Source organism: Diadema setosum, chromosome 5 (genome assembly GCF_964275005.1).
Source record: "Diadema setosum chromosome 5, eeDiaSeto1, whole genome shotgun sequence".
Classification (NCBI taxonomy): domain Eukaryota; kingdom Metazoa; phylum Echinodermata; class Echinoidea; order Diadematoida; family Diadematidae; genus Diadema; species Diadema setosum.
In genome coordinates, this window is record NC_092689.1 from 5071192 (window position 1) to 5094354 (window position 23163).

At 38.9% G+C, this 23163-nt stretch overlaps 1 protein-coding gene and 1 non-coding gene across 2 annotated transcripts in view; both read left to right on the forward strand.

Moving 5' to 3' along the window:
• Positions 1 to 4285: 4285 nt before the first annotated feature.
• Trnat-ugu (transfer RNA threonine (anticodon UGU)) lies at positions 4286 to 4358 on the forward strand. Its single transcript has one exon. It is a non-coding gene; the product is annotated as a tRNA-Thr (tRNA).
• Positions 4359 to 4615: 257 nt separating this feature from the next.
• LOC140228527 (ankyrin repeat domain-containing protein 17-like) overlaps positions 4616 to 23163 on the forward strand; it is a 54225-nt gene continuing 35677 nt past the window's right edge. The window contains exons 1-3 of the mRNA XM_072308760.1: positions 4616 to 4926; positions 6718 to 6865; positions 7314 to 7473. Coding sequence (XP_072164861.1) covers positions 4711 to 4926; positions 6718 to 6865; positions 7314 to 7473 — 524 coding nt within the window. The 5' untranslated portion in view covers positions 4616 to 4710. The remainder of the gene's footprint in view (positions 4927 to 6717; positions 6866 to 7313; positions 7474 to 23163) is intronic.

Sequence of the window (23163 nt, forward strand, 5' to 3'; positions counted from 1 at the left end):
TTCTCCCCATTAAAAAAAAAAAAAAAAAAAAAAAAAAAAAAAAAAGAAGAAAGGTTCCAAAGTTAACCCGAAAATAAAAAAGGGTTCGTTATTCCAATGGGTCATTAATTAACTCATTTGAAATGAATAAGGTTTGTTTTTATACTCGGGTTCGTTAATCCAAAAATAAAATACGGGTCATTATTCCGAAGGTTCGTTAATCCGAAAATGAAACAAGGTTCGTTAATCCAAAAATGAAATAAGGTTCGTTATTCCTAAAATGTGATAATCCGTGGAGAAGACAAACATTGGGGGGGGGGGGGGCATGGCTCATCTTCATGGAGATGTAGAAGAGGGGGAAGGGTAGCATACGGAGGAGGAGAAAATATACTTCTCTTTTCATCAATAACGCCATACAATTGTATTCCAATTCGTCAATATAGTATATGACTCAATTCAATTCGATTGTGCTTTATTCATTTTTAACATAAAGGTAATACAAATGCAAAGTATTATAATTGTTAACAATTTGTAAGCATGTATATCGTATATGTATACATGTGTGTTTGTGTGTACTTACATGTATGTGCATGTATATGTTTTATGGGTGTGTGTACATGTTCTCATTGCGTAATACATTGTATACCATTTTTTGTTATCACAACACCTTTGTCACCAATTACTGTATCATTATCGGATTATCGAACTTTCGGAACACGAACCTTATTCCGTTGTCGGATTAACGAACCTTCGGAATAACGAGCCTCAGCTCAGATGTTGATTGCCTGCTGTCCATGGGTTTGTGGGTCGGATTTGTGCATGCACATTAAATCATTGACTCACTGGCACAGAAAGGTTTCAAAATTACAAAACTTCAGAATAATGAATCTTCGCGAAAAAGAAGTGTAACCGTTAATTCGGCAACGAATGTTGTAAGTGTTTTATTTTCGAATTAGCGAACATCATTCTTATGGTTTTTTTTTTCTGTTTTGGAATAACGAACCTCATGTTATTTTGGGATTAACGAACTTTTTCGGAACAAAGACCGCATCACCAATACTTTTGGTCAAGTGGATAATTATGTGGAAGTTCCTCTTGTCTTACATAAGACTACTGGCACAAGACTCTTAAACAAAATTTCGGTCCAAGCAAGCTGTATTGACAAATGAACGCCAGAGACGATTGCTGTTATACAGGCCTATATACATAAACATCAAAGGATATTGAGTTTCAGTGCAAGTTGCTATAAATCGCCTTTAATCACCACAAACAGCTAGATATTGATTCACAAAGGTCATAACCAAGAGGTCTTTTTGATTTTTCCCCTATCAAACTACACACGCGCTTTATTTACAAAAAAAAAAGAACTTTCGTTTGGTTTTGTTATGCCCCAAAACAACGAATGAACCATGATGCTGCTGCTGATGGCTTTGATAACCATCATCGTAATAACTAATACTTCTGCTAGTACACTGTAACACTGGGTAGGGACCTATATACCTCCCTATACACCCCTCTCCCCTTTATTTTGGCTCTTAGAAAAAGAATTGAAAAAAAAAGTAGGAAAAATGATAACAAAATAGATCACAAAACCCATGACTCTCCGAGAATTCACTCAAAGCGGGACTCAGGGACTCACGGGGGAGAGGGTATACATTGTACATCGACCCTTGCCTCACGCCCTTAAAAAAAAACAAACAAACAAACAAAAACAAAAACAAAACAAAAACAAAAACAAAACAAATAAAAAACGAAAACAAAACAAACAACAAGGAAAAACACAAAAACAAACAAAACCCCAAAGCCAAAACCCCTATAGAACAACAACAAAAAAAGCATTCCGCGGCCCCGCACTGCTACTCTATATATGTTATACTATACGTATGGTACGGTTTGACACTATTTTTTTCCCCTCTGGTGGCGCGCAAAAATCTATTTTTTTTTTTTTGAAATTTTGGTGGCCCGAAAGAATGTAGGCCCTAGTGGCCTGAAATGAAAGGAGATATGAAAATTCATTGTAAATTTCCATCAGCTGCTCAATCGCAGTGGCGAATTCAGTTGTTAAAAAGAAAAATGGGGCGCATGCGCTCCCTTTGAATTTGTAGAGACGCCCCCTTTCCCCCTTTTATGAAATTCCTAGATCCTACCTGGATCGGGCCACCTAAATAATGATAACTTATTTGGAATTTTAGTGGTCCGACATCAATTTTAGTGGCCCCTGGCCATCGGGTCACCGTTAAACACGGTGTACATCTATACTACTAGATGGTTACTCCGAGTTTCTATCACGCCGGGTGATACTCAGTAATTAGCGCAATTACTTTTTTCTTTTTTTCTTTTTTTTTTGTTGGGGGGGGGGGGGTGCGCGCGGGGGTGGGGTCAAGGTTCAATTTTAGGCCTATACCCCCTTACTATAACCTTTAACTTGAAGTTAATGGTTTTATTGTGATTTTTTCCTTTATTTTCTTGTGAACAAACAAGTGGGATGATGTTGGTGGTGATGGGGTATGGGAGTGGGGTGGTCCTATGTCAACTCTTAACCTCCTCCGGCCCCTCCCCCGGCCCCTCCCCCGCTCCTCCCCCCTCTACCCCTCCAAAAATGATCAATTCAGTACAGTCCAAGCGCGCCGGAACACTTTCTGGTCTTGGGGGGCAAAATCTCAACGGGGGCACTTTATGTGACGATGTGAGGTCCTCGGCGCGGGAGCGAAGTGAGCGAGGGGGGGGGGGGGGGGGTGTGGGGTGTGGAAAGGGGATCCCCCCCCCCCCCCACTGTAGGGAGCTTTTTGTAAAACGGGGTACAAAAGTCGCGTTTATAGACCATTTAAAAGCACATTTCTAAGGAATTAAACATTTATAGTGAAAAATAATCAGTGCGAAGGACTATGATTATTACATACGGGAGCATACATAATAATGTGATGGTGTGAGATCCTCGCGCGGCGAGGGAGTGAAACGACCGAGCGGGGGGAGGGTGTGGGAGGGGGGATACCCCCTCCCACGGTAAGGATCGACTTTTTGTAAAAACAGAGTATAAAAGTCGCGTTTATAGAGAATTTAAAGCAACCCAGTTGGAAGGACTATGATCATAACATACGGGAGTACATTAATAATGTGATGGTGTGAGATCCTCGGCGAGGGAGCGAAGCGACCGAGCGGGGGGAGGGTGTGGGAGGGGGGGACACCCCCTCCCACGGTAGGGACTTTTTGTAAACACAGAGTATAAAAGTCGCTTTTATAGAGCATTTCAAATCAAATTTCTGAGGAATTAAACATAGTAAAAGAAATCACTGCGAAGGACTATGATAATAACTTACTATACTTACTTACTATAAGTACGGGCAGAACGAGCGAGCCACTTTCACTTTGCAATTTATCTGAAATGTACTCATTAAAAGCTTAAACGTGATCGCATCGTTCGAACAATAAAAAAATATTCTTATACTGCTAGAAAGCAAAGAAGAAAATGAAAAATATAAGGTTTACTAAAGGTATGTTTCAGCGGGCAACACTCGAGGACACGAGGCTACCATCTATACACTAAATTTACTCTTAAGTTACTATTAGTGTATAGATACAATAGTTTTGAGTTATGAAATTACAACGTTTAGACAAGAAATATGTCTTTATTGTTTATTTTGGTCTTTAAATCAGTGATTAATTATTTGTTACAGGGGGCACTGGGGGGGGGGGGGTAAAAACTCGTTTGCCCCCCCCCCCCCCCGCAACATTTTGTTTGTTTGGCAAGTGCCACCCCTGCCCCCCCCCCCCCCCCGTATCTACCTTTTAGAATCCCTTTGTTGTATGCCAAAATAGCGATTTGTTTCCTTTGGCAGAAATTTCACACCCTAGAACAGCGTTGTCTGTTTAAATTGAATTAATTCGAGTGAACTGAATGAAGTGAAATTGAATTTAATTAAATTTGTTGCATTTGTTTCATAACTGTTGCTCATGACAACGCACAGACAAATAGGAGAGAAAGTAGAAAAGTGATGATTGTTGTGATTAATAATTGGTTGATAAGCAGGCAGATAAAGAAAGAAGATCGAAGAAGAAGAAAGAATAAGAAGAAAGGAGAAGACGGATAAGAAGAAAGAAAAAATGGGCAAAGAGGGAAAAGAGGATGAAGAAGAAAAAGAAGTGATTTATCAAGAATCTGTTTTTCTGACTTGATAATCACTGATGTAATGAACTCCTGGCCACTGTAGCCTCTAGGACTGCATACTGTTGTGTACAGTTATAATGGAAAAAAAAAAAAAAGCTCGAAGATATATCAAACTAAAATACCGCCGATCCAACAGCGAATGCCGCTATAGCTCAGTGGTTAGAGCACTGGTCTTGTAAACCAGGGGTCGTGAGTTCAAATCTCACTGGTGGCTATATTTATCTTTTGGCTTTTTTTTTTCCTTCTCTCTTTTACCTTCTTTAAACCTTTTCAAAGAAATAATTCAAAGAAATTCTTTCTTTAATTTGCAACTAAATATCATGAAACGAGACTTTATTCGTTCGTACACGATTCGTCGCATAAAAACACGCACCATAGCAGACATGGCATGGCATGCATGCACACATAATCAAACACTAACATCCGGGAATCTGAACGCCGATACGATTTACCACGAAAGATGGCCGACAAATGTCCAGGCGGGCGACGTGTGGGTCATTGAGTCCACGTTAAAAATTTGAATTTATTGTAGAAAACGTCAAAATCTACATTTATGGTTTTCATGTATGCAAGTGGAACGATCAATCCAGCAGAAAATGCAGAATGGTGGGCAGAAAAAGACGACAGTCTCCAGAAAAGAAGGAAAAACTGTGAGTAATATTAACGTGCCAAAGTCACACGCAAATAAGAATTCGGCAATAGAAAAGGTTCAGCTCCTTGCCTCACTTCAACAAGATTTAATGGCGGAATTATCGGGAAGTGAAGAGGGTGAAGTGTCCGAGGTAAGTCGATAACATGAATGTGATATGTATAAAATGTAATGATGTCATTTGAGGGTATTCTTGGGAACGTAAAAGTGGAAATATGGCATGCTAAATCTTTGATCGGTTCACGCCTCGTGAACCATCTCGGGTCCAGTACAGTGCAGTGCAATAGCAGTAATGTGCGTGTATGCGGCAGCCGCAGTGCACAGTGGTGGCCATTTGAACGCTACAATGTATACACGCGGGTTACAGGAGTATTGTGGTTGTGCATTATTGTTGGGGGAATGGCATGTGCGTACCCATAAATTCCGTGACAGTCTCTCCCCTACGCAAGCTAAGTAAACATGTGTCAAAATGTAATGCTACTCGCAATGGATTTAACACTGGAATCCACAGTTATGAGAATGGAAATGTATTCCAAGTTTAGTATGCAAATGTAGTCCCTTTCTGTAATACCATTATCTTCATAAGGGCTGAGTTGTTTGCCACATCATGGTGAGCATTTGAGATAGTTGTCATTAGTATGTCTCTGAAATTTGACATAAAGAAAACAGTGTGCTACTAGGACTAATATCAATAAATATGGGCAGTTATTAAATCATTGTGTCATTTGTCTTGCCACAAAAAAGGAAAATGCACCAAGCAGAAGCACCCACCCAGTGTCTCTGACAGTGACACTGACACTTGTCTTTTGTTTCGCAGACTGAAATTTTGAAAAGGTCTTAGGTGTCCTATGGATAGATGTGTGTCGCAAACTGAACTGTTACGATTTTTATTGAAATAGACTAGACCAACCTCTAGAGAAGTACAACTTGTAATATTTACCAGGCCATCTTGAGCAAGGTGGAACTTGCTCTGCCCATGTTGATAAACCACTGCTGAACAGCTTTCTAGTTTCAATTCATTCTAGTGGATGCTTCCCCTCCAAGGGTGGACCCTAGTGCTACTAACAACCAAAAGTGTAGATCTTTTTGTTTTATTGCTTGTTTGCTTGAACAAGCACATAGATATGTTTTATTTTAATAAATCACAAATAATGTATAACACTGTAAACTAGAGAGGGATTTTCTAGTTGGGAAAACAATACCAGAGGGAATTGAACAAGGTAGGATACTATTCATGTAGCAAGTGGATATGGAAACATCAAATTTGACTGGTGACTTTAGAAATTGTTTGCTAAGTTAAGGTGGTGTCTTAGTTTAAAGGTGCAATGGAGTTTAGGTTCTTCCCTATACACATATTCCAGCTAAAAGTAGTAGTGTGACTAGTTGAGGGGAAAATGCATTGATTTAAAAGACTCATCTCCCATTTCACTCATGGCATCTGTTTGGAACTGTGCCAAAGGGTGTCTTTATTTGGAATCAAAACAGCTCCATCGTAAAAGATGTCTCAACCTAAACCTTGTATGGGGCACATAATGGCTATATCATTATTCATTTTTATAAATTTGTTTATTTTCACTATCTGCATAATAATTATCTTAAAAAACAGAAAACAAAAATATGACATGACACAAAGAGGCAGGCATTTTCCTCATCCCTGTATGTTTGTTCAGATATTTACTGTAGTCTGCAACATTGTTTGATTGAAGTAGATCAACCGTAAACCTGACTGTTGTGCAGCTTATTGTGTGTGCTTACAGTTCTTAGTTACACATATTCAGTTTGTAATATCATATAAATAGAATTCAAAGCCTTTTTTAATGTAGATATGTGAATGACAAAACAGAAGACCAATTATACATTTGGTAGAGAACTTATTTGTTCTTGTTGCTAAATGTCTACCTGTCCTGCATGTACGATGTCTCAGGTTGAATCTTTCATCTTGGATCAGGAGGAGCTGGAGAACGGACCCACCATCGAGATGGCATCCAAGTTGCTGAGGCTAGACAGCCAGGGACATCCTGACCTGAGGGCTGTGGATCCTGACACCCTTGAAGCTTTTCTTGATGCTGCAGGTATTTGTTTTGAAAGATATGCTAGTATATATTCCTGCCAGGTAGAAATACATTCAAAAACAAGTTGCAGACTATTATTGTAGCATGCAGTATTACTGCTGATGTGGAGCAAAGAGTGAACACGAGTACACAGGCAGCAGCAGTTTTGCCTGCTTAGGGAGGGCAGTATTTCTGGAGGAGACTTAAAGCAGTTATTTTGTGGTAGATTACTCAGAAGTATTTTAGGGCTTCTGTAGTGGTCCTTTGAATAGAATTATGCAAACATACAATGGTAAAATATTGATGATTATATTTCCATTGATCTTGATGAATTTATTCAATATTTAATTGCATCAATAGCTTGCAAATGTATAGCGGTATAGGCATGTCCTTTTGAAAAACACTTCTGTCTAAACTTTGCCAGGCCTTTGAAGTGTATGTCTTTGTGGCTAATGCTCTTTCTGTACAGGCATTGACAAGCTTGGACCATTTGAAGGCAAAATGGATGCCTACGATCCCGAAATCCTTGGTCGGCTGACTTCATCAGTCAGTTCAGCATTGGATCAGGCAGAGGCTGCCCTCTATGGCATCAAGGAGAATGCTGCTCTCTCTGCTCAACATGCAGATGGGTAAGCCGGGTGGGATGGGATGATTGGAGGGGGGTATGGTGTGGGAGAGCAAATTAAGTAGCTGTCATATGGGAGATGCCAGAGTAGCAGTGTATGCCTTGCTTGAAGGGCACAGTTATACTGAAATGGAATTATGAGGAATTCTGTGTATCAATTATGTCTTGCGGTCAAAGAAATGAGCTCAACTCTCAAATAAATTACATGGCAGACAAGACCTGACAAGAACTTTGCAGAGCTGCCAACTAGTACTGATTTTCAGTAATTTCTACTGAAATTGGACAAGAATACTGAAGGTTACAAGCAAATTACTGATTTTAGAAATCATTGTCTGTGATAAATTCTATAACACTGTTAAGGATTACTGATTTTCACTCAAAAAAGGTGCAAATTACTGATTTTCAGCCATCATAGTACTGAAAGGCTTTTACAAAAGTTGGCAGCTCTGACTTTGTTGAATAGTTTATTCAAAGTATTCCATGGAGTATCTTGCACACCTCTGCACCAAGCACTTTTACCAAAACTGTTTTGATTCATAATTGATTCATAATTGATTCATATGGTGGGGCCATTCAAGGCTGTAAAATGTTATTGCATGCCAATTAATGCATATGAATTCAATCATTCCTGCTAGGTGAAGAATTACTGTGCTGGAAAACAATCACTTAATTTTAAAGATTGATTTGCTGCTTAGGTGCCTTGTTAGTAGACATTCTACTGTATACTTTCGTCTATCATTTGTACTTTTTCCTAGTAAAGGTACTCCAGACTGAAAAAAACAAACAAACATGGTATATCATTGCCAAAGGGAAAACATACTTAAACAGAATGAAAGGTGTGGGCATACAAATATTGAATGGAAGTATGGACATACAAATGCAGAATGGAAAAGTATGGACATACAATCAGTCACACACACACACACACACACACACTCATACACACAAAAAACAATGTATCCATACCAGGCACCACCAATGCAGTTGGTTTCTTGCTCCTCAGTTGAAGAAGGGGTACAACCTTTTTATGGTATACTGTAAAACGAGGAATGTTCGCGTGCATTTTAATTTCGCGAGAGCCAAGATTCACGAAATTAAAATACATGCCGAAAGTTCTTGTCTACACTTTACACATTGAATGGTAGAGGCAACTTGCGAAAATTTCATGCTGCGAAACAAGGCTGTCGGCTCCAATTCGCAAAAATTTTGTGCCACCAAAATATTGTGTTTTACAGTAAACCATGATAAACCATGCTGACCATAACCTGACATTTTTATCAGATCCTAGTTAAGGTCAGTTGCCAATCCAGGGGACGACACTTGGCTGTATAGCTACCAGACTTACAAAAATGAATTGACAACTTCTGGCATTTGGTTTGTTGTGACAGGGTATACCCCTCTTCTACATTGTAACAGCAAGGATAACTTATTCCAATGATAGCTACTTTGCATCTGAGACGTGATAGCATACAGATATGCAGAATCAAGTATCACACCTGTTGAATTTATGTAATTTGACCACTCAAGCCAGTCTCAAAGACAAAGATTTCCACGAGTTCCCTTTTGCTTTCAAATCTGTGAACATGTGGTCCTTTGAATTGATTGGAGATTGTGTGAGTAGAATAAAGACAGGATGACAATTTATTCAGGAAGACACTAAATTGCAACGCTTCCAGAAGTCAGCAGTTATGATTATCAACTTGTTGTTCAGTAGCTCATCTGCCACAAGGCTCTGTGTTTATGTTGGAGTAGGTGGAGGTTGGTTTGTCAATAGAAACTTTTGAAGGACAGTCACCAAATCCTTGTAACACTGTTCACAGATGCTTCTGTGTAGCTGCTGCTGCAGCTAATCACAGGAACTGCAGTTACACTATACAAAACTAAACATACATGTACTTTGCCTCCCTATGACTTCGAGAAAGTTTGCGCAAGCGGTCACACTACCAACAAAACTATGCATAGTTTCAGTGATGCAAAACTACTGTTTTTACTGTAACTCACACATTCCACATGGGCAAAAACCACACACCCTCTTTGAATATAAAAAAATATAAATGTGTCACAGCATGCAAAACAGTGCGTAAACAACATGAAATGGATGTAAGCAGGTGACAAACTTTGAAGTTTCAGCAGTGTGCAGTCATGGAACACAAAACTGTAATTTCTCGAGAAGTGATAAACTTCCCAAGTGCATACTGAAGGTTTCTTGGGAAGTTTCGTTGATAACTTCTCAAAAAGTTTGTGGCTACACTGCCCAAGCTATGCAAAGCAAAATACCGGGTAGTGAAACTACATGTTCTATGCATAGTTTCGCATATTTTGACTGCGCGTAGTATACTGGTAACCTCTATAAGTAACTTCTACAAATTTTTAGGTTCAACATCTTCTAAAGCTATTCATATCCCAGTCATACATACATGTATGTTCCAATGACCAGCAGTAGAATATTTTAGAGACATGATATGTTGGATTCACCATGGTTTCATACTACATGTAACATTAAAACTTGTGTGGAAAGAGTATGGTTTTGTAACATTATATTGCAAGTTTTCCATTCACAGGATGTGATGATTGCTGTCAGCAAAATTAAGAACTGACAAGTGGAACTGAAAGCGATGTGATAACACATTGCTTGCTGTGTTGGTCATTAATTTATTGTTTGTGTGTACATTCAGTTAGTGTGGTAGGTGTGTTTGTGTTATATCTACAAAGTTTTGCTTGTTTTGAGTGATGTATGACACAATGTGTTCAGAGTTTGTGGCACTCCACCCAGGTTGTGATACGAGCAATTCTATAGCCTGAAGAAGTTTGCAGTAATGGGTGTGTGTGCATTTTCACTGTAGCAATTACCTGATCTTTCTTGCAGCTGTTGCTGAATGCAATAAGTCATTGTTTACATCTTTGCATTGGAACTTTTGATTCAATTCAGACCAGTCAATATCCGGTTTGTCAGTAGTACACATACGTGTATGAAGCTTCAGGACGGAGCAGAACACTTGATTGTAAGGTTAAATGCAGACATGTGCTTGGAGGAATAGCCTATGCTTATCAGGATGTTTTCAAGAGCTGCTTTTTTTCTGCCCATTGCATTAGATCAAATAAGTAATGCAAGGATACTTGGACTAGACTGTATTACCTGGAATGCTGAAAACACATTCCTTTTTTTTTCTTTTTTTTTTTTTAATGGGAAGGCGTGACACTCTGTGATGAAAGGTGGAAACTCCAATACATCTTCTTAACATGAAAAATACACTAATTTGTTGTTTTTCAAGTGCCGCTGAATAAAAGCTTCAGATATTGCAACCTATACCAGCTGTGTCTGATGAATACCAGCTGTGTCTGAGGAAATTCTAAAAAAACAAAACAAAACAGTGTGTGGGTAATTATGGGTAGAACATGACACAGTTCAGACTGGTACAAGTCACAAGGATATGTTAGAAATCACAAGGAAATACAAGGCACTATATGAGATCAAGCCTCATGACCAAGACTTTGTCAGCATTGTGGTTGGCCACCACTAGAATTCCTTACCCTGCAGTTAGTATTTGATGAATGTCAACATAATGACGTTGACGTCTTGTTTTAATACATGGGACAAGTCCATACCACTGTCACCCCCCCCCCCTTAAGTCCCGAGGTTTGTTTTAATATGGATCCCACAGGCATAAAACAAGTCAAAATCAAGAAATTTAACAATGCAGTCCAGAATGTATATAACACTGCTTATGCGGCCACTTAGCACACAATGTACATGTACTGTACAAGCTGCTATTTTCGCGAGGATTTAATTTTTGTGAATTTCGCACATCACAGTTGGATCACAAATTTAACAACACATGAAAATGTCTCCATGTGCTTTGTTAATAGAGGATTAACATAAGCATTGGCGTTGATTCTCTAAAACATCTTGCAAAAATATCTACAGCACCTCGTCATTCGCGAAAGTATGTGAAAATAACAGCATATACAGTACTACTTGTAATTGGTTCCTGATTAAAACAAAACCCCAAAAACAACAAGACATGATTGCAATATCTTGGGAAAGATGGGAGCTTAAGAAACTTTCATGTATTTTTGCTTTCTAGGGTTGGTTTGTTTGCTTGTTTGTTTTTTAATTTGATGTTACCTGTGCAATGGAATATGACATCAGGGTTCTCGCCAGGAATTTCTTCACGCTTGTCGGCATTTATGCGCGCTGTTCTGGGGGTGGGTACGGGAGGGGGGTTCCCCCTCCCGCGCGAAGCGCGAAAGCCTTCGCTAATGCTCAATACAACACAGATAAATCGCCGCTAAAATGCCACTAAATGCGACATTTTCACGGAGATGTAATGAACGTTGTGAGGGGCATATTCTCACAGAAACAATGCAGAAATTCCATACCTTTTGTTGGCGGCAGTTCCTGAATAATAAATGAAAGAGAAGTAGGTGCCGATGGTGAAGGTTCTGATTTCTTTTAGGCCTTTCCTGTTTCACTGTTGCAATAATTAGCCGTCTCTCCATCGCAACAACGCGCGCCGTGTTGCTTTCTCGCCGTCTGCTCGACCACGTGGTAGGCCTATTGCATGCAGATGCGCGAGAAGCGATCGAGAACTTTCGGGACATCGTTGCACTTTCCTTTCTGGGTATACTGCGGTAGTTTGGCCGTGACATCAAAGAGATATCATACAAAAATGTAATGATGGTCATTATTCCGAAGGTTTGTTGAATCATAAAATGAAACGATTCATTACTGAGTACTTCAAAGGTTTGTAATCGAAAACAACAACAACACCAAAGGTCGGTACTACAGATGAATGTTCATAATAAAACTGATTTCGTTCGAAGATTAACAAGCATTTTTTCTTTATTATTTTCCGATCAACGAACCTTCAGAAAGGAATCTATCATCTATTATTGTTACTGTTTCGGAATAACAAACCTTCAGAATAAGAAAACACCGTTTTGGGGCCGTTGTATTCCGAAATAATACTGGCAGAACATTGGAAATAACAAAATTGATTTCGTTTGGATATAAACGAATATTTTCTCCTTTATCATTTTTCTATTAACGATCATTCAAAATGTAGAGTATTATTTTGGCATTATTCTTTCGGAGTAACGAACCCTCAGGGTAAGAAAACTGTAACCGTTTTCATTTCTTCTTTATCGTTTTCCGATTAACGATCGTTCAGAATAAAGAATCTTAAGTATTAATTTTTATCGTTATTCTTTCGCAGTATACGAACCTTCAGAGTAAAAGAAAACTGTAACCGTTTTGGGGCCGTCGTTTTGTTCTGGAATTTCACTGACATAAACGTTCGAAATAACAAAACTGATTTCGTTGTGAAATGAACGGACATTTTTTTTCTAATCATTTTTGGATTAACGAACCTTCAGAATAAGGAATCTAGCATTATTTTATCATTAATCTGTCGGAGTAACGAACCCTCAGAGTAAGAAAACTGCAACTGTTTTTGGGCAGTAATTGTTTTATTCCAAATTTCACTGGCAAAACGTTCGAAATGACGCACTGATTTCGTTTTGAAATTTACGGACATCTTTCTTTATTTTATTTTCGGTTAACGAACCTTCAGAATAAAGAATCTACAATTTATTATTTTATCATTACTATTTCTGTCGGAATAACAGACCCTTAGAGTACGAAAACACGCTTTTTTGTGCCGTCGTTTTAATTATTCCGAAATTTCACTGACAGAAACGTTCGAAATAACAAAACTGATTTCGTTGTGAAATGAACGGACATTTTTTCTTAATCATTTTTTGATTAACGAACCTTCAGAATAAGGAATCTAGCATTATTTTATCATTAATCTGTCGGAGCAACGAACCCTCAGAGTAAGAAAACTGCAACTGTTTTTGGGCAGTCGTTTTATTCCAAAATTTCACTGGCAAAACGTTCGAAATGACGCACTGATTTCGTTTTGAAATTTACGGACATATTTCTTTATTTGATTTTCGGTTAACGAACCTTCAGAATAAAGAATCTACAATTTATTATTTTATCATTACTATTTCTGTCGGAATAACAGACCCTTAGAGAACGAAAACACGCTGTTTGTGCCGTCGTTTTATTCCGAAATTTCACTGGCAGAACGATCGAAATAACAAAACTGATTTCGTTGTGAAATGAACGGACATTTTTCTTAATCATTTTTGGATTAACGAACCTTCAGAATAAAGAATCTAGCATCATTTTATCATTGATCTGTCGGAGTAACGAAAAAAAAAAATGAACCTTGGTGGTGATAATTGATGCTGGTGTAGAGAAAAACAAAGACAGCTCGCTCAAAAGATGCTTCCTTCTTTCAGTTTATTTTCTCCCCAGTCATTCCTATCGTTCTCCCATGAACCCCTGCCATGCACGGACGATGAACAAAACAAAATGTTACCGATGTTGCAATGAAAAACAAAAAAGAAAAGAAACACATCCTCGACGCAAATTATCTACACTTGTCAAGTTTAACAAATTGTTGTTCGTAATGAAGAATGAAAAAAAAAACAAAAAAACACGACCACAAGCAGTGGGGAAACTTGATATCATGGCTTGTGGAAATTTCCACGAAATTTCCACGAAAGCCAGGTGTCAGATAGAGGAATGCCGCGCGTACTGCCACCTTGCTTCAGTGGTCGTAAACAGCGTGAACATAGCATGTAAACCAACTGGGAACATTGATGAATGATCATCATTTATTTTCTGCCCATGAAGGCCCCCTAACCCACCTTTTAACAAACCAAGCCAGAAGCACGTGGAGCATTACGTACGTTGAACTTGAAAGACCATCATGACAGAATTACTATAAATTTCGGCCCGGAAAAGGAAAATGGAATATTCACGAATGACGTTTACAAATCCATGGAAATTGAAAAGAATAAAATGGAACGCATGGCTTTTTAGTTAAAAAAAAAAACCGAAAAACCACTGAAACTACTAAAACCAAAATAACAATTTGCATTTGCTTACTCCATCATACGTTCTTTTTTCTTTTTTCTTTTTTTTAACGAAAGATCGAGTTAATTTTCTCTCTGCGGCAATGCTTTGAACGCATCTAATTTTGCGTCATTGCCGATGGCCAGCTTCCTAAAGAACTGATACGAATCCTTTCAAATATACTAAACAAAGTCTAAAAATCCTGGATCCTGGCGGTGAATTCCGGTGGTATTATAAATCCTGCTCACTATCAAAATTTAATCATCTGTTCCTTGCGCCATTTTACCAACCAACTGTTCCTGAAAATTTCATCCTAATCTGTTCCCAAATTTTGACTTTTTTGCGAATAGAGAGACAGACAGGCAGACAAACTAACAAACAAACCAAAGCAGCCAAAAAAAAAAAAAAAAAAGAGAGAGAAAAATACAACCTTTGGCGGAGGGGGGCATGCATTTCATATCGTTTGTTTTTGCGTAACCGGACAACAAGCGTGACAACAAGAGAGCACGTGTCAGCCTTCCTCAGCCTCCTTCGGCCTCCGACCCTCTCTTTCCGTCCTCTCTCTCCCTCTCACAATATACTGTACTGTTGTACGTGCAGGCGGCTGTCTGGCCGGCTGGGTGCAACTAGGAAGGTGAACCTCCTTTGTGCATGTGTGTGTGGATCCCAAATCAGAGCGCATGTAAGTGAGCAAGTGTGTGATGTGGTGTGTATCAGCTAGCACACTGCACGTCGCTCTGTTGAGCCGCGTTGTTGTGATCGGTGCGGTGATTGCGTGGATAACTTTTTGCGCTTGTATTTGTAAACTGCTGCTCCTTTCAACATCTAGCTTCTTTTCTAGCCAGATAATAAAGACTGAAAAAGGCGAGAAATTTGTCCGAACTTAGCTCGTCAAGCAAGTCACCCTTGTCGGCAAGTTCACGCGTGGTGTTACCCTTGTCGGCAAGTTTTACCCTTGTCGGCAATTGTTTCTTCAAACCGCACGCTTGTCGGCACCGACAAGGGTGATATACGCTGGCGAGATCCCTGGACATTGTTATTAAAGAGTTCCATACTGAGAAAATATAGTCTCGAAGATGCCAATATTAGATGTGTTTGTATCTGCTTAATGCTCTTTTCTCATACAATGTTTGTTTTAGTCTTTGATAGTACAACGTAGCTTGCATTTAGTTCTAACTCAATTATGATTTCATATAATATCTTCTTGTTACGAATAATAAGCAAGCCATAAGATGTACATAGAAGCTTTAAAAAATCCCAAATACAAGCCAGAATTTCATTCTTAAGCGTTTGAAGGACATTTTAGTTGATGTATAACCTGGGCCCCATTTTATCAAAAAATATAATCGATTACAAATTTTCTTACCACACAGGCTGCCATAGACTTATGATGGCAATCAACTATAATCAATTATACAACTCTGTAACTCTTCATGAAACAGGACACTGGTCTGGGCAATGCAAAACCAGTGATGGTGCCTTTAAGATCCTATACTTTTATAAAGTCCGGTTAGAATAAATACATTATATACATACAATGTACTTCCAGTTAGCTACAGTTGTATAAAGAAAATAGTTGATTCATTCATGTGTTGTTCTTGACTATTTTCAAAATGGGAATCTGGAACTACAATGTACATGCTGATTTCATAATTTTTCGATGAATAGCTTAGTTTTTCCTTGAAGTTCTGTGCTTGGCTGTTGAGGTAATATCCCAGTCCCGCTCGTTGTTATTTTCGCGTGTTATCATTTTCGCGGTTCAAAGGCGATTCGCGAAATTCGCGAAAATAAAACCACCGCGAAAATTTCAGCTCGTACAGTAAATGAATGGCATACAAATACACGTAGAGACCTGTTCTCAGAACTGATTTTACCTGCATTTGTTTCCTGCTTACATTGGTATTGTACATGATCATTTTGTGCTGCTTTCAGGCAAAACTGCACTTGCTTGTATTACAATAACTCTTCATGAGGGTAAATATGCTATTAATATGGACGTAAAGTCACCATTCAGTTTAAGTCTCCAACCTGATGCATAGTCTGCCACAGTAAACGTCTTTATGTGCAGTATGACATGGGAATTCTTCATATGCAATGACGGTCATGTAGCTGTTCATTACACATCTTTGGAGCAGGTGCTTTTGGGAGGGCCAAAGGCAGATGGCCAACAGGGTGGGAGGAAGTGTGCTGGGAACCGACCACTGAGTGAGGGAACACTCTCCCCCCCCCCCCCCCCACTTCAGCAGGGTCTGTCAACCATGTGAGCGACTCACAGTAGAGCTGTGAGGGTGTTTTGGAGTGAGTGTTGTACTCAGCGTTAGAGGCCCTTTTTGTCGAGAAGATGGAGAAGATACAAATTCCAGCGTTGTGAGTGAATTTCTTGCCACGATGATGATAAAGTGAGCGTGAAAAGGAATTTTTTTTTCTATGTATGCTGTGACTACACAGCGATGAAATGTACATTTGTGTTGGATTAGAAAGTTTAAAGATTTGACAGTAAGGGACAGTAGCAGGCATCTGAAAAGGGGCATGGAATTCACAAATTAGCTTTGTGATTCATAATTGGGGGCGCTGTGGCATAGTGGATGAGACTCCCGACTCCCGATCAGAGGACCCGAGTTCGAATCCCGTCCAGTGCTTATGTCCTTGGACAAGATGATTTTACCCAATGTGTCCCTCTCGACCCAGGTGTATAAATAGGTACGTGGCAACGCTAGGGTAATAAAAATAGCAGGGCCCTCTGGTAGAGCAGTGGCAACACTGAAGAGGCTACCCTGGGTAAATAACACCTTATTAAATTATTATTATAAAATGGAGAAATGTCTTTGATACATGTGAAAAATTTATATGAATTCCATTTATATTTATAGGTTTTACCTCAATGTCAGATGAGAGCAATTTCAGACAGCCTACAACACAGTTGGTACTGTTTAACTCACTGAATTGTGTCCTTGAATGGCTTTCTAGGTATGGATTTTCCATCCAGAAAGAGGAAATCACTTAAACTACCAGAGAGAAAGAGAGAGGGAAAAAAAACCCACACAAACAAATGAAACAGATACATTTAGGAGTCACACAGGACATATTCTAAAATCTGGTGTGTGCCTGGTTATCATACTTCAACATATTATCTGAGCTGCTAATCAGATTAAAATTTCCATCGTTGGCACTGTGGCTTGATCGGTATATCCATACAACTGTAGGTGGCATGTAATTGTTACAAACCTACCAATCTCTACCATTCGACGTAGACTCATTAAGTGTACAACTGTACGTTGTATGTGCATGGATGTAGGGCAAGCATTGGCATAGTTCATTGCAAGTAGAAGTGTTTAGTAGTGTGCAGTGTATGTCTGCCAGCATTTATAAATCTAACTATGACTGCGTTGGGGAAAGGATGTGTGGCATATCGTTGGTGGCAGTATGCACGGAGCTTCTGAAAGGTGTAGTGAGGGAAAGAGAGAGAGGGAGAGATGGAAAGAGAGAAGGTTGGGGGGGGGGGGTGGTGTTTTACCCAACTACAAAGACATGTCATTGGATCAGTGTGGGAAAAGACCGAGCAGAGGTCATGTGGACAGGGATCTAATCAGGCCTCCACGCATAGTCCCATTTATTGGGTTATTTAGTACCAAGGTCATGTCAGAGTGTATTGCCCTTTCCCCAAGGCATTCCTGCAGTGATTATTTTTTCACTCAAGTCCCCAACTCATGGGAGCTGCTGGTGAATGCCAAGGTTTTGCCAAGCTTTTCAAAGACCAAGGAGCAGGAGACAGCAGAATGAAAGGCATGCCCACCTTTTTTCCTTTTCTTATGCTTGCCTGCTCAATACCTATTTAAAAGTAGAGGTGGGCTATAGAGGGTCAATTTTTGGTCACATTTTCAGAACATGCTCATCACACCTTAGTTTGATGACTTTGTGCCTACTGACACCATTTTTGAAAAAAAGAACGAAAAAAATGCGAAATCCAGGGTGCCCCGGCCAAAATCGTTAAAAATCCAAGATGGCCGCCGTTTCGGCTTAAAAAAGACATTTTTTGCTATAACTCGGCTATTTTTTGGTCAATTGTGATGGTTTTGGTGTCTAACCCCATGTTTTAGGGGTCAAGGAAGTGGATTATAATAATAACTTTAGTGTAAAACCAGATCTTCCACATCATACTAACCTTTTTTCCATATTTAAGGTTAGATTTTCCTTGTCCTTTACCCCTACCCCAACCATCATTTTTTGCACTTTTTTCTGTATTTTTTTTAAGTCGTGTTGACTACCATACTCTAAATATCAAGTTCTAGCTATCAATCTGGTGTTTTCTACCAATAATACAGCAAGAAATATACAAATAACTTACGTTATACGTGTATGTGTCATGCAGGTACCGGTATGTGGCTGGTGCATTCAGGATGCATGGTCACTGTGAAGCCAGTGGCTAAACTTTATGGTATCTGCTTTATTAACATTTGGTCTTTAGACGTGTAGTCATACACTGTATTGTACAGTTCTACTGTAACTTTCAGTCACAGAGAGTGAGATGATGACTCTACCATTATGATGCTATAGATGTGAGGAACATACATTGTACATAACATTTGTTTGTCATAGAACTGGTTGGATAATCACTCAAATGCTATCAAATTTCCCATGAAACGTGAGGACTCTTGCTTTATAAAAGTACAGCAATATACCATACATGGTAGGGAAAAGCAGCCATGAGAAATAAGGGACCAAGTGGTGATGGAGAAACACAAAAACTAGGCTAAAAGATGAAAAAATGACTGAGTTATGGTAAAAAATGTGTTTTCTAGGCAAGACGGCAGATACAATGTACATCATCCAGTCAAGTACCTTTGTGCAGGACAATTGGCATAGAAGGCTTATTCAAGTCATTTTACAAAATTGTACACCTACAGTAGAATTGTACACTTTGACTATTGTTAAAGTCTAATGACCAAATGTCAATGGGTACCATAAAGCAGATACAGTATTAGCAATGGCTGCACAGTTACCATGCATCCTGAATGTACCAGCCACATACCGGTATCTGCATGACACATACACATATAACGTAACCTTGTTGTATCATTGGTAGAAAATACCAGATCGATAGCTAGAACTTGTATGGTAGATAACAAGACTTTAAAAAAATACAGAAAAAAAGTGCAAAAATGGCGGATGGGGTAGGGGTTAAAGGACAAGGAAAATTTAACTCTAAATATGGGAAAAAGGTTAGTATCATGTGGAAGATCTGGTTTTACACTAAAATCATCATTATATCCCATTTCCTTGACCCCTAAAACATGGGGTTAGACACCAAAACTATCACAATTGACCAAAAAATAGCCGAGTTATAGCCAAAAATGTCTTTTTAAAGCCGAAACGGCGGCCATCTTGGATTTTTAACGATTTCGGCCGGGGCACCCTGGATTTCGCATTTTTTTAGTTCTTTTTTTCAAAAATGGTGTCAGTAGGCACAAAGTCATCAAACTAAGGTGTGATGAGCATGTTCTGAAAATGTCACCCTCTATAGCCCACCTCTATTAAAAGACAGTGAGGCAAGTTGCTCTGACCGTTAAGACAGCCATTTAGGTACATTGATGCATGCACATCGATACTACTTTGGTCAGTGTGATTCCTTGCATAAGACAGTGTGCACACTTGTGGCATTTCACATGACTTGTAGTGAGTTTCATAATGAGGAACATACTGTCTCCAATTTCTCTCTCTCTCTGTCTATCCCAATCCGCATTCTGCTCTGTATAAAATAATTGATGTTCGGTGGTGCACATGTACATGTACATGTGGAACGGTTGATTGCAATGTGATGTAGCATCTCTAATATCACGCATGTGTGCACTGAGTGATGGCTGCATGTAAATCTGTCCTGTTCAAAATGATTCCCTCCAAATTGGCTCATATTGGTACTAAAATGAGACAGCTTCAAGGATTTTGTGCCATTTCCATGTGTGGCAACAATTTTAAGCCACAAGTGTTTTACAGTTGAAAGCTTCTGCTCTTTCTGTTTAATTCATGTGGTATGTGGACTACATGTATAGTGTTGTGGTTTGGAAATCTTGATTGGTGTAGCCAGTTAGGAGAAAAGCTAATCTGCATGTGATATACATGACTTGTATGCAAATGTGTTATAAATATATCATGACCAAATCTTGAGCCAGGGGCAGTACAGATATGACATTGTGCAGGCATCCTGATTGTGAGCAAAAGAAGTGTAAATTTCCCATCAGCCATGTGATATTGTCTGAACATCAGAGCTCCATGGTCTGTCGAAGAAAATGGTACATACAATCTGTAGTTTTCAAAGGCAGCTTTGCTTTGATAAGAACATGTACAATGTGTAGGTGAAAAAAAAACCCAGTGTGCAGTGTATACATGATTGTACTGAGAGAGAAGTCAGCATGAATTACAGTGTATGGTGTGCACATGTACATTGCCTCTGATGCATGTGCATCTGTTTTGTTAATATTGGTCGTTCCATATATTTTGTGAGTCATGCCACTGCAGCGTTGGCCTATTCCATCTGCAGTTCTTATGAGCACCTCTGCATGCAGCATAAGCAAGTGCTCTTGTTAACACTGTTCTCTCGCCCTCATTACTGACTGGTTCTTGACAGAGTATGATAAGTGTGTCGACTGTCTCGTCTGGGGCCTCTGTGCGTTCTCTCAGGGCTCGCATGCGGCAAGATGCCTAGGCAGCCTCCTTCCTCTACAATACATGATTTAATCAGTCTAACAAACACTGTTGTTGGGTGAATGAATGACTGCCATTCAGGGCTGCATTTTGCATGTCATCTGTGATACCCCGGGACCTTGATGGCTTCTTTGTTCCTTCTGTGATTCCACTAAACCACATTGGTTCCTCATTCAAGTTATATGCACATTATATATCAATGTAAATTGGCAGACATGTCGTACATGATGATGTGCAGTAGGAAAATTTGATGTACATGTACATGTACAGTTACTGTACTTGGCTGAAGCAAAAGGTCCCTCAGAAATGTACACACCATAATTTACATGAAGTATGGTACCTTCCTCTCCTGCTGAAAAAAAGAAGAAGTAGGAAATACACACAAAAACAACAAAACATAACAGAAGAGACAAAGTGTTTTGTCTTGTGTGCCACTTGTCCTCAGCAGTGCATTGTAAATGTACATACATGTATGAACCCTCATGTAGTGAACATGTCCAGGGCCCTCTGGTGTGATTCTTACTTCCATTCATGGGATCTCAGAGTAATACCATGTGAAGCTCAGTGAAGGCAAGTGATGTATCACTTACTGTACAATTGCAGGGTGGTTTGCTACTGTACATGTAGATGCAGTCGTGTGAGTTACAATTATTGTTGGCCATGTATGCATTTACATGGATGTTACAAGGTCTTAAATTTCTGGAAACGTGGGTCATGTGAAGTAGCGAGACATAAAGAATTACAACTTGTTGCAGGACGATGCACACTGGGCAATTCCACGGTATGTAGGACACAGATGCCGAAAATTCAAAATGATATTTGTTTCAAACACCATACATTTTCAGACAGTACTTGAGTTGAAGTTTTAAGAATCATTATGTTTTTCAATAAAAGTGGCCATTTTGATTTTCAAAATGGCTGCCAAAATATGCCTATAACTCAATGGTAAGAAAGAGTGTATTGTCACATAATTTACCCTCTGTATATCCACTTTACTAGTACTCTAAACAACAATCTTTTATATGTATGCAGTTACCAGACAAGTTTTTTACCACATGATAGAAAGAAAAAGCTGGTTGCTTTAAAGAATTTTATAAAAACCTTTAATTAGTTTGACAATGATGGATGTAACGTCAGTTACCAAAAACAAGGAATTTTTAACTTTATTCATCAAAGAAAGTGAGCTGTATGATGTAACTTAGGATTTCTAATGTATGCCCATATGCCTTCCTTTCAATACCAGAAAATAAGGATACTTGGCATACTGGAGAGTCAAATGAACACATCAAAATGTGTAACGTCAGTTACCGAAACGTCATATACCAGTATGTAACGTCAGTTACCATAACAGTAATTATAACTTAGGGAAATTTTTTGACTTTAGGCCATTTCAATACATCTGGGAAGTCAAAGGTTATCAACAAAGAGCAGCAATCCCTTTGATAGGGAATGATGTCATCACTATGGTACACTGTATGTCCATGGATACATTTTTTTTTTTGTTCATTTCATCTTATTTATTTATTTATCATATTTGTTTTGGTGGAGGGGGCTTGAGCTTTTGATTTTCGGTTCAGCACAAGTTTAAGGTTAAATCAAATGGAAGTTTAGGTTTACCACATGCAATATATAATGCACTCAAATTACTATACAGTACATTCACATTCCTACGGGATGATAAAGCTACCAAATTTGTAGGCCTAATCAATTATGTGGTTGCATGGTAACCACCTTTTTCTATTAAAAAGCTTGTGTACAGTTTGATACCAACAGTTTTATAATCTTTACTAATGACTACTTTTGCTACCATTTTTCTTTTTTCCTGGAAGCTTAGTAAAGTTTCTACCTCAAGGCAAATGCAGGAAGAGATATATTTCTTCGCTTGCACTTAAATGTTTGGTTTAGTTAATATGGCGCATCTGGAAATGGTACATACAATGTAAGCAGGCCTGACATAAGGCATGTACTGTCATTACTGTTTGAAACTAACACTGATGTTGCTCAACGTTTAACAATAATGTTGCTCAAACTGAGAGGTGATTCTAGGGTAAAATAAAAAAACTTTTC